General features: G+C 39.2%; 1 protein-coding gene and 1 long non-coding RNA gene across 2 annotated transcripts in view; one reads left to right on the top strand and one right to left on the bottom strand.

The window, feature by feature from the left end:
• The window catches only part of CUNH14orf132 (chromosome unknown C14orf132 homolog), a 36,966-nt gene extending 29,275 nt beyond the window's left edge, over positions 1-7,691 (top strand). Inside the window, exon 3 of the mRNA XM_065747196.1 lies at positions 6,504-7,691. Coding sequence (XP_065603268.1) covers positions 6,504-6,728 — 225 coding nt within the window. The 3' untranslated portion in view covers positions 6,729-7,691. The remainder of the gene's footprint in view (positions 1-6,503) is intronic.
• Positions 7,692-8,928: 1,237 nt separating this feature from the next.
• LOC136057781 (uncharacterized) lies at positions 8,929-12,217 on the bottom strand. Its single transcript, XR_010623073.1, has 3 exons — positions 12,139-12,217; positions 10,630-10,763; positions 8,929-8,982 (listed from the first exon to the last, which is right to left on the bottom strand). It is a non-coding gene; the product is annotated as an uncharacterized LOC136057781 (long non-coding RNA).
• Between the last annotated feature and the right edge of the window lie 686 nt (positions 12,218-12,903).

The following is a 12,903-nucleotide window of genomic DNA, read 5'->3' as shown; positions in this document are numbered from 1 at the left end:
CTTACTTGAAATTTCCACTTAATAGTATGTGGCTGTGCACTTGCTTCCAGCCAGCAATATCTCCATCCTGTAAGCTGTTATGCTGTATGCAATGTTCTTTTTTTTTTTCTCCATACTGTCCTTCCTTTTTCTTTTTTTTTTTTTTTCCTTTTTTTCTCTCAATAGGGAAAGTTACATTTGAAGCCAGACAATGATTGCCAGCCTATGTAAGAGCTGGAGATTGTACAAGTCCAGCTACATCTACTAGTTTGGCTTAGTTTGACCAATGCCAAAACTAACAGAAGATGGTGCAAGAAACCCTCCAAAAGGTGGGATATTCAGCACCTCTTTCTTATCCAGTAGGATCATAGAAAAATTAAATTCAGGAGCTTGGTGTTTGAAGTCCTACTAGAATTGTGTTTAGCATTAAACTGACGGTTCTGCAAGTTGCTGTTACCTCTAAAGGAATTCCTATTTCCTCTGTCGTTCCCAATGTGACTACAAAAGGTGCAAGAGGGTCCTCCATTCTGCCAGTCTTCAAAATTGTGAACAAATTTGAATGGCTGTTTCTTGTGATAACACTGATGGCTAATCTTATAGTCTCCTACTGACTTTTCCTCTATTTAAAAATATTCCTCTCTGGTCCTCTCTGTTCATACTTTTTCTTCCGCATGTATATGTATGTGCCTGGAAGCATGAAAGGTAGATGCAGCTGCTTCTCTAGCATAGTGTCTGCAGTAGGATGGTAGCTGCTATTATATTACAATACTGATTTTTGAATGGTTACTCCTGACTCATCCAGATAGTTTAAAGCATGTCACGCTTGACTGCCCTGCACACTTTTGTGGTATTCATCACCACCTCCAGTACAGAGTATACATATCCACAGTCTAAATTAAATAATAAAACTTAGACTTGAAGTTTCTTCATACAGTTGTTTATATTTCTGTTCAGCTCTAAGCAAAGCTTCCTCTTCTTCTTTATGGAGCATTGCTGACAATGGCTGGAAGGAGAGGAACTCTTGTGACCAGGGATGAGATGATAAAGCCCTCCTCTGTTTCTATTGGGGACTCATCATTTTTCAGCCATTAAAGACTTGACTTGATTCTAGTCTTCCACACTTGGAAGCTGAGATCCAAGAGCAGCTAACTGACACAGTTGTCAATTTGAAAGCAGCAGCATTTTTTGAAATAACAGCTATTTCAAGGAAGCATTTGGGGGGCCTAGATTGTGTGGAATGGAATTGCAGTGTTGTTTTTTTTTATCACTAATGCATCTTGCATGCTACTTACGCAGAAGTATGAGAGTGAAAAAAAGTCAGGATGGAAACACCATCTCACCAGTTATTTACACTGTTTTTTTCAGCTGGTTAGCAGAATAATTTTGTACAGATAGGTGTTCTGGTCTGCACAAAGCATGTTCTTCTACAAGGTATTTGAGGTGTGGCCATGCTTACGGATAAAGATCTGGCTGAGTTCCGTTCCCTATTGGATTTCCTTAGTTAAGGCAAAGTAGTTTCTACATCAAGAGCAAACTCAGAACTGAAGTGTCTACTGCAGCTCTGGTCATCTTTGGACATCCCTTCCTGAATATCTGTTGGGCATGACAACTCATAGTGTGGTCAACAGCAAGGCTGAAACTTGTGCCTCTGGAATCTGAGATACTGCTGATAAGAAAGAACAGCTGTGAACATTAGTCTCATCTAGAAGGACAAAAACTTATCTTGCCTAGCACAAGTCAGGAAAGTGGTGAAGGAAATAATACACAGGTCCTAGAAATACAATAAACTGGAAGAAAATCAGAGATTGATTAGACTAAGAGAATTTTTAATGGGATTAAAAGTAAAATGTGAAATCTTTACGCTTTCAAATTAGAAATTTTTCCATTGCCATTGGTAGGGCAAGCATTTTAACAACTACATTTTGAAAATAAGCAGCTGTTTTTCTTCAGCTTGTCAACCTGAGACTATGATTTTATGGTGAAGCAAGAATCTGAATTAATTTAAGGGAGAATTTGAAGTTATCTGCATAAATCATTTGCGTGGATCCTCCCCCTTCAAGAATTGTACCTGTTTAATGTCATTAAATAAGATTGCTTTAGGTGCCCTTTAATTCCAGTTGTGTAAGGATTTGAAGCATTTTATATAATCTTCTCATAGTGAACATCAACTAACAGTCCTGGTGTCACTGTTTAGGTAAATTCTTGTGTGGTAAATCATAGGATGATGTTCTGGTAAATTGTGGATGGAAGAAATGGTGTATTACATATATGCATGATTCTGATAGAAGCAAGAGACTTAGTGCAGGGAAAATACTGGTCATGTGGGACATGTCTTTAATGCAAAACATTTATTTAAAGAGTCTAAGAATTTAAATGTGGTTACAAAATTTTTGTGTACTGCTGTCATCTTTGGCAACTGCATTAGTCAGATTGATTTGTGATTGCAGCTAGAATGTTTTCAGATACAAATATCCACTGCAGTGATCACATGCTGCTAGGCCAGAAGGAAATACTCATTTCACTATATGTGCTCAGAATATGTCACGTAACCTAAGAGAAACTTGAGCATTTAGATATTCTGAAGTAACAACAATGATTTTCCAAGGCAACATTTTAACTGGGGTGACATTTCACCTATCAGTCTCTCATTTCCAGAGAAGTTTGCAGCCAAGGCCAAGGTCCAGCACATCTGTCAAAGATGTTGCTAAGGTTTCTTAGTCTCTTGAAAACAGCTACTGGAAGATTTAGCTGTGCTTTCAAATCTATCTGCTGAGCCTGAGTTTCCTCTAACGTAGCAGGAACTGAATGTCATACTTGTCTAGCTTGCTGTAAAAGATGTCCCGATTCTCAAAGAAATGGAATGATGTTATTGCTAAATGATGGATTTTATGTCATGTTACTTAAGAAAACCATCATTTTTAGTCTATTGGTAACTGGGGCCTGCCATGTTTTCTTTCCTTCATGTGAATCATTTTAGTTATAAAACAGAATTTTTCTGCTAACAGGAAAATGAATCACTTAACTGTTCAAGAGCCTTGTTCTGCTCCTGCTGACCCTCAGCCACCCTCTTAGATGCCAGCAGGAGGCATTCAGCACAGCGGCTGTTCTCATTTCCTTTTGATATTTTATTTAGTTTTCTGCTTGTTGTTATTTAATGGTTTGAATTCTTTCTCTGTCAATCCCAGAAGCTATTTAGCAAGAGATGTACTTAGAAAAGAGTTTCATTTCAGAGCCACGTTACTGTGCTCTCCTCCACCATCCGCTCTTGCTTTATCCTTCACTGCCACGTTTCCCAGTTAACTCTTTTCTCTGGTTTCCTCGCAGAGTAATTTTGGGAGTGTGGCACAGGTGCTGCACTGCTTTGCTCCAGCTATAAAACCCTATGAGGGTGCCTGTGTAACATCACTAATGTGGGTTAAGTTCTTAGATAAAATAGTTGTATATTTTGCAGAGGCACAGATAGACTAGTGGAGCAAGAATAGGAAGTACTACAGGGTTTCTCTCGTTAGCCTACTGCTTATCACAAACACTTCACAGCTCTTGTTAGTGTCGGGTGTGGACGTCTCACAAGCTTTAATACAATATCTCAAATAAGGCTGAAGAGGGAAGATATTGTACCTTTTGAGAGAACAAATACATTAAAGCTAAGGGTGAAATTCATCTTATTGAGGTTGATGTTTTTCCCTGTACTTCTCTCTGCTGGAGAGCTAGGTGTGTATCCCACAGTCCGTTTATGTGGTGCTAATCACTGGGCCACCTTTCCAGTTAAGTGGAAGCAAAAGGCCAGATTGATAAGCACTCACAGCTTTAGATGAGCTTGAGTGGAGGCTGCCAAGTTCACAGTAACACAATTCTTTGAGAGTTAGTTATTAAATCCAGAGTAATAGAATTGGGTTTACAAACTACCATAGCAGAGAACAGTTGAGATGTTAAGGAGTAGGAGCAGGATCAGATAGACTTGTCCAGTTGCACTCTTATTCTTTCTCCTGAGAGCTTTGTGCCATTGTTGGCTCCTAAAGCTAGTCACAGCCCAGAAAACCAGCTTTATGTTAGATACTTCGTGGCCATTCCTGTGCTCCTACATGAGGCCATTTTATCAACAAGGAGAATGAAAATTTAGTAAGTATCAATTTTTTTCAAAAGTGAGGTTTATTTTCAGATCTGTGGTAAAAGTGCCACTGACCTACAAACAAAAACTGAAAGTCAGTTTTACAGAAAGAGCCTGTGCCAGGTGCTGAGCATCAGGGTTTTATGTCAGGTCACTGGAAGCCTTTTGGAGACTCAGATGAGCTGTTTCACCATGTGTTCTCCTCAGATGGTGAAAACAGCTTGTTTGAGCCTTGCACGGAATGAGGAAGCTCAGATCTGACATCACTTGCAGTGTGGTGTGGGGCTGTGCTACTACATGCGTGCTCCCTGCCCCTGTGACAGTGCCATGTGGACTGGCACAGTGGAAGCTTGTCAGCTCAAATAATTCACAGAAGGTAGAGAATGTATGGCCCAAAAAAGAGATATCACTGATGGAAACAGTGCTCACAGCCCCCCACAGTCTTAGGCACATGGACATTTACATGTACCCCTCTGTCTGCCATGGACAATGACAAAGGATGGCTGCTCTAGTTGAAAGACTTTGTAGATTTGATCAATGTAAATGGAAAAAAAGAGAAGAACCTCTGAAGATTTTGCTGCTGCTGTGGTAAACATATGCATGCCCATTGTTTGCTCCTTTAACTAGTATCTCCATAACTGCTAAATGGCAGCATTTCTGCATGAATGCTCTCGTTGCAAATGTTTGTTATAAAAGTCAATTCTGACTTTAATCTCAACATAAAAACAGAATTCTGATTAAAATGAACAGTTTTCCCTATCGAATCCCAAGATGTAACAGATGCTGGTGCTGTTGGATTCAAGCTGGGCTTGTTTTGAAATGGAAGCTTTTGCTTTCTTTAAAGCAGAGTGTTGAAATTAGAAGCAAAAAATCTTTGGTGCAGGGGCAATGTATCAGACCTGACTTTTGCAATTTCCTGTTTGGTTGCTTGCTAACTGCTTTTGTCTGATCACATCATTTTCTTGCTTTCAAAGATAATTTTATTTAATGTGGATTGGGAAGAATGACATAACCATTGCAGTCTTTAATCGTTCTCTGTTTCATTTTCAATGTGACATGATATTTGCTAGTTCAAACAAAATCTGTTCAGCAGCCAGTTTTTGAGAGACTGCTTTGTAGAATGTTTTGAATACCAAGAATAAAAAAAGCTGCTTTACTGTCACACTTACTTTTAGCAAATTCTTTGCTCTAATATGTAGATTACAGCCACCACTGTGGGAGGAGAGAGGTGGCTTATCCTTGAATTCTCTCTTGTTTACTAGCCTCCATAGCACAGCTGCAGGCAGACAGGTGGGGTATAGCTTGGTAACAACAGGAGAATCAAAATGTGTTGCAGGATTTGAAGGAGAAAGTGTTGAAAGAAAGACACTGCTTTTCCAGCAGAGTGAGTATTGGGCCTGGTAATTTAGTGCTCATGGTTACAGCAACCTTCTGTGATGTGGCTAAAGGAAAGTAGATTCCTCTATTATTCACAGGCCATGGTAACTCCAACAGTACTCTCCTGCTGCTAGCTGTAATAGTACTAATAGTGCTATTACTAGTACAGAGGAAGAGAGGATTCTTGTTTTGTTGTTACTGGACAGATACTCTGGTTTCAGATGCAGAGAAGAGCCCTGTTGGGATAGGTGAAGAGTAACGATGCCAAAAGCTCAAAAACATTTGCAAGTGGAGAATTGAAAACTTTTTGTGGCACCACTGACAAAACCACTAAGAACCCCCCCAAGTGGGTGGGAGTGGTGCTGTAAATCTGTCACTACTTTCACTGCTATGAAGCCTATCATAATTGTGTAGATTAATAATTCTTTAGATTTACAGAATTATCTGAATTTATAAATTTATGAATAACACATTGCAGATATTAGATACGTTTTGTAAGTGAGGTGACTGCACTTGGTACAGTCCATCTCCTTTACTGTAACAATTTCTGCAATTCATTTGGTTTTGTTTGCATGTATAAATTAAGTGTTCACTTCTAAGCCATACATAAAAATTCCCTGCTTGCATCCTCACTGTGTTTACTTGAAGAAACCATTGCTGGTAGCCTTGAAAGAGTTAAGGTGCTGTTCTTTGGTATGCGAATGCTTTGTGGATTTATCACCTCATATCATCATTTTCTTTTTTTAATCATTTATTATTTCTTTTCAATTTCATACTATTGTGCAGCTTTATTGGAGCCTGATATATGGTAGCTCTGATATATGGTACATGCAATATACATAGGTTTCTTTCATTAATCACAACCCTAACAGAAATGGAAGAAATAGTGTACAGTGTGTTTATGATAGCTTAGCACCATGAACATGGAACCTCAGTGATTTGGGAGGTTGGCTAGTGTTTTCTCTTTTGTAATGACTTTGAAAGCAAACGAATACATGTATTGGCTTTCAATCTAATTTTGCCATATTCTTCTTCACAGCTTCCTGTTATGGGAGGAGCCTTTATGGACTCACCAAACGAGGACTTTAGTACAGAGTACTCCTTGTTTAACTCATCAGCCAATGTCCATGCAGCCTCTTCCATGCAGAATCCACCAGAGGAAACATCCCGGTCTTCCAATGATGCCATATTGTTATGGATTGCAATTATAGCAACAATTGGAAATATTGTGGTTGTGGGAGTGGTGTATGCCTTCACCTTCTAGGATGCCAGTCACTGGAAGGGAGGATAACTGCAACAGTATTTGTCATGTGTATGTATGTATGTGTGTATATATACATGTATATCTATATAAATACATATAGGTAGGGAGTTTGTTGATTAAGTACTGCCACAAGCACAGAAAAGAAATGCAAGTTAATCATCGTGAATCTTGATGGCAGAAAGTTTGGATGTTATAGCAATCTATATGGAGATGAGAGCTGTAATGGAGAACAGCGCTAGCACAAGTTTTGTATGGAAGCAGAATGAAAGACAGATCCGTGTGATTATAGCAGATAGAAAAGGAAAGTAAGATTTATACAGGAAGTGCTTATTTTCTACTGTTGAGATTTTTCTAGCAGCTTTTCTGGGTTTTGTCAGATTTTTGTGCATTTTTTAACTGTGGTATAACGTTGTATGGAATTGTTCTATGTCATAGTTGCTAAACATAGTTTCTCAGATGGAGTAAGCAATAGGCATTGACTCAGTTCTGATGCAGTACAAGTTCGTTGTGTGTGCATTCTAGCACTTGCATACACTAAGCTGTGTTTGAAATCCTGAGTCTTAACATTATGACAGGTAGATGCATGCTACTAACACTTGCCTTCCAGTACCAATGACTGGATATGATAATCTACGAATTGATGCTCCAACTGGCTGCTGTTTGCAGGAAGAGGCACAGTTAGTACAAAGTGTGACTGGAATAGGACAGCACAGGCTCCTATTTCTGTGTAGAGAAACTGGATTGCAATGACAGCAGCAGTTTATAGATGTCTTATCCAGGAACCAAATGATAAATATCATGCTTTCAAGCTTATTTCCTTGTAATCCACGTTTTTCACAGAACTCATATGCTTTCATAAGCATATAATTGTAGTGAATAAACGTGGGGAAACTGTGAAGCCTAATTAACAGTGAGTGATGCCTGTGAGAAAAAGCTGAATTGAAAAAAAGATTAGATACTTCTGTGCTTACGAGGGAGTACAAAAGTCAGGTGTATGCTTGGTAGGAGTAGCACAGAAAGCTAATATGTGGCAGGTACACAAGTACCTGTGTATCACACAAGTACCTGTATCTCAATCTCAAAAAGTCTCTGGGTTCTGGTGAGGCTCCTGGAAGTGGCTTTTGTAGAGCCTACTTTAAGTAACAACTCTGATCGTTGGATTTTTTCTATTGGAGAACATTTTCATTGCATTATTCCCATGAGCAGTTCCTTTTTGAAATAAGTTGTAGCTGTCCTTATTTCAGAGATTACAAAAATCCTGAGGGAAGAGTTTAAAAAAAACCACCTTTGTTGGAAATCTCCCTCTTCCTCCTAAAAAAAACAAACAGTATTTGAACTTTGAGACAGTAGGAGAGAAATTATTGCTCCAAATCTGGATGTACTGCTTCATAGAACTACTGTGGTAATTCCAGAGAGCCTTGTCTGAAGGCACAGAGACTATTTTTGACACTTCCCTGCTACTGAGCCTGAGGCTGGATTAAGAGATGGCAAATCCATTGGGAAGTTTGAATTTTCCTTCTTTTCTCTTTAAACTCATTTCCCTTCAGGGCCGGTGGACAGTTACTTGAATCAAAGCAGCATGCCCCAAATTGGTGATTAGAATTGCTCCTAGTTGCTGTGTGTACCTTTTTTCCTGACTTTGTGAGCTTGCTTTTAAAGCTGGTAAGATGCAAACAGCTAGCAATAGGGAAAAATAGGATAAGCTATCTTAAGGATGAGAAATCCAATGACAAGCACTTGAGAAACTGAGGTTCTGTGTTTAGATATTTTTCTATTTGGAGAAATTCTGTAAAAATGGTTGAGGACAGAAGATACCAGTTCTGAGAAAAGTCCTGAGAATTACAGTTCTGAAGTTTAGCCTCTCAAAGAAAATTATAATCAAATAGCTGTAGTCCTAAGAATGTTGAAAAACAGTGCTATTCACTGTCCTAAAGTAGCTGTTTGCCCCAATGTAGGTCAACAATCACAAAATTTAAAAAATGGGTAAGCTGTATAAATTGTGTACCTGTCCTGTTCTTCAATTCTTTATCCTCTCTGAGCAGAAAGCAAACTGTTAAGTGAGGCTGGAAGGCTGTTAGAGGGGTTTTGAACACCGAACTGAGCAGGAAAGATCATGTATACAGACACACGGGATCCATGGAAACATCACGTAAAGTATAATTTTCTGATATTCTGTACCTTTTGTCATTGGATCAATTACTTACTAATGTACTTCTTTTCAGCATTTCAGTAGGCTCTCCAGTTATGCCAGAACCTGCAAGCAATTTGACAACAAGGTACTTGCCCAATGAGGGTACTCTACTGCCAAGTATAACTTTGCCAGTGGAACGTAATTTCCTATAATACTAATCTAAGTAAGTGCAATTAGCAATGTTTGCATTTTTTCTCAAAGCACTGGACTGAATGCTTCACCCATGAGGAAATGCATTAAAGAGGGAAGAGCAGAGAACCACCACTCTGCTACTGAACCCGAGTGACACTTTTGTGGTGTTTTTACCAAAGAAAGTGCCCTACTTTCCTGTGAAATTAATAGCAATTGCAGGAGTGTTGGAAAACAATGAGTTCTGACTCCCTAATCCACATCATCCTCATACATACTTTCATCATTAGAGGCTGAGTTGTCAAAAAGGGCCAGACAGAACTTTAATTAAAGTAATTGGCTTGACAGTGTGATAGGAAAACAGGGTGCAGGCAGCAAGCACAAGCAATTCCTATCCTGTAGTTAAACATGTTAACTGTTCTGTCAGTTTCTTGCTGGAAAAAAAAATCTGTAAGATGCAGGTGCAAGGATACTATATCCAAGAGGATACACAGAATGCTGCCTGGCATATAAAACATCCCTAAATTAAAGCAGGAAGAGCTGGTTCAGATTATGGTCATGTTTGATAGTGATAACATGCTATGTATGTTACTGGATGTTGTGTTCTCACTCAATCCACTGCAATCACTTAATCTAGAAGAATCAGGAGGGAGGGTTAAAATTCAAGCACCGAAAAGGAGTCACCCATCATTAAGTGTAGCTTAACCACAGAGAGAAGTGGGGAAGAAATGATGTCTGTTTCATAGATATGGTCCTTTGAAATGTGGTATTACTGTCTCTTTGAGTGTAAGTTATACCCTGAACTGGCACCACCGCTTGACTTGGAGTGTGGTAGCTGCTGCTTTCCTTGGAGCCCAGCATCTGGAGAAGTGCTATCTGCTACTGAGGGATAATGAGTAAGCCCAAATACACTCCCCAGAGCTGTACTGGAAGAAAGTTGAAGAGGCTTCTGTACTTTGATGAGTATTTTGTGCATCAACATCAGAGCAAGATTCCACTTGTAGAAGCTCTATGCTTTAAACAAAAGCATTTAGCACAGACAACAGTTACAGGAGCCTGATGGGAGGTCATTTTGTAGCAGATAAAGCAAAACGATCTGCAGTACTAGACCCCAAGCTATGCTGTAAGCACAAAAGCAATACTCTGCTCTGCAGTGTTATTAATGATCCCTAGGAAGCAGGGAAACAAACTGGATGCCCTTTGTGCCTTTTCTAGCCATGGCCCCTAGGGATCTGTGACAACATATCAAATAATCAAACTGTCACTTGAGAATTTTATTTTGGTCTAAGCATTCAGCTGATCGATGTGGCTGCTGTGCAGACAACACAGCAAGGAGACAGCAAGGCTGAACACACAGGGAGGTAGGAGCAGTGGAACATTAGATAGGAGGACAAATGAGGAAACCCACACAGCCATTCCTGTTACAATTTTATCTCCAGAACTAGCTGTCTGTGCTTGTTCACAGCATTAGTATTTCCAAAAATAAAATGAGGAAATGAGATGTAATTTCATGTCAATGCATTTGCAAAACTGAGTAACAGATTTTGAAACGGATGCAACAGCAATAGCAGAGGTACTTACCTGCTATGATTAATGTATTTAGCAATTTAAATGGAAAAGTGAGGTGGTAGCTGTAAGGTAAGGTCTCCTCTCAAAAATCCTTGTTTGCAATGGGTCCTGAGGGCCATCAGCATCCCACCAAACTGCTGAGGAGCCTATGATAGCAAAACCCTGGGCAAGAGTGAATAGAATCATAGAATCACCGAAGTTGGAAAAGACCTCTAAGATCATCCAATTCGACAGTTCATCTATCACTGCTCCTTCCCACTAGACCACATCCCTCAGTACAACATCTGAACAGTTCCTGAACAACTCCAGGTATGGTGACTCCACGACCTCCATGAGCAAAATAGAAGCAGCCAGACCTTGTATTCCAACCTGTACATTTGTTTAGAGTTCAAACAGAAAATACATCTTCATATCTAGGACCAAACTAAAACAGGATTCTTTGGTCTGTAGGCTGTTATGCATTTTGTCTATTATTAGAAGCTTTTTGCTGTTCTCAAAACTATTCCAGTTCTTAATATCCTCTTCACATCACTCTGCAGGCTGCTGAGAGCTATTAATTTCATGTAGCTCTGTTCATTTATACAGTGTAATTTTACTGGGTTTCCTGTGGCTAATCACAGAGCAGAATCTGGAAAATTATTCATTCTAAGGCAGATTTCCATTATTGAGAGAAATAGGCTGAAAATCAGAATTGTAGATCAAAATACTTCTGTGCTTCTGGAGAACTCAGAGCTCTGATAACTGGATTTCATCTGGCTAATGTTCAAAAAGAAAAAGGGCAATCAGGTCTCTGATGATAATGTCAGACATCAGGGTTCTGACAAGCAAATCTTAGTGCTTCATTAACTCCTCATCTGCCCCTCTGAGCCCCAGTGCCTTCCTGCACACACAGTCTGAGCTGAGTTTAAGTGAGCTAGCCATAAAGTACAGTGTGTCCCTCCTGTCTTACAGCTTGCTCATCCTCAGGGAAACAAGAGTATTTATTCCCTTAACAGAAGAGCAGAGATCAATATTCTGTTAGCAACGTTGTTACTTGGTAGATTGGTCAATCATCATCAGATGAAGATCAGAGTGGGTTAACAGGTAGTAACTACTTTTCCACTGATCTGAGAACACCCTAAAGAACTCAAAACATCTTGAGGTCTTAAAGCCCTCAAGACTGCCCAAGATCTGATATTTGTCTTTCCTCATACAGTTCCTCTTTGCCTTTTACCTTGTCTTTCCAACTCAAGACAGTAAAAATTAAGTCACCTCTATGCTTGTGTATAGACACATAGGGAAATCTAGTAGGTTGGAACCAATCACATCCCATTTCAGTTTTGGCACTTCTAGCACGAAGTAAAAGAAAAGACTCCAGTTGTCTCTCCAGAAATCTCTAGGGAAATATGTCTTCCCACATGGTATTGTAATTTCGTGTCATTCTGGTCTGTTAGTACCAAGGTAAGTGCCCTTTCATATGAATGCAGCCAGTGGTTCCATCTCTTTGGTATTACACTGAATCATTATGCCACCCACTCTTACCTTTCCAGTGCAAGCTCCTAGTGAAGATATTTTTCATTTGTAGAAAATACACAGAAAGCTTCCCATTTTTCTTGAATACATGCAAGAATCACCTTCTAAAGTGCTGCTTAGTCTTGTGCAAAACCAAAGAAACACCAGGTTTGTTACACAAGGAATGTTAACGAGTCAAATGTCATCTGTTCAGTTGCAGCACCTCACTTAAATATTTCATTCTACAGTTTTATGCCAGTAAACCTTAAAGGCAATCTCATTATTACTGACAATTAACAGAAGTGAAAAACAGAAATAAACTGTTTTTCAGGAATGTCTCAGACATCACTTTGTTCCTCTTACCTTCCCAAAGTATCCTGATGTGAACTCTCATCCATTATTTTAAAATAGCTTGTCACTGTGTCTCCACACCTTTTTTTTTCTCCCCTTGTTGTCTTTTCATTCTCTGGCATCAGAGCACGCAAGTGTTTGGATGTCAGCAATGTTCTTCAGCTGTTCTTAACAACCTCTGGTGACCTTTGTAGTGACATTAGACAAAGATCAGTAAAATAAAGTCCCTTCCAGCAGTAGACAGATCTTAGTTATTATCTACTTCAGCAAACTGCAGTGTATTTCCCCACAAGCAGAAGAGCAGAACGTGACCATTAAGCTTTCCAACTGTATCATCTAGTATCCATATAGCACAAAGGTAATTCTTATATAAATATATATATAAAACTTCTGTTATTTTTTAATACATAAAAACAATTACTACTGCATCATTCTGCATTTACT

The sequence above is a fragment of the Cyrtonyx montezumae genome, unplaced genomic scaffold (assembly GCF_038088225.1).
Source record: "Cyrtonyx montezumae isolate F1298 unplaced genomic scaffold, pur_monq_1.0 scaffold_10, whole genome shotgun sequence".
In the NCBI taxonomy this organism is placed as follows: Eukaryota; Metazoa; Chordata; class Aves; order Galliformes; family Odontophoridae; genus Cyrtonyx; species Cyrtonyx montezumae.
Note: the sequence above shows the minus strand (reverse complement) of the source record. Positions and strands in the feature narration are given on the sequence as shown.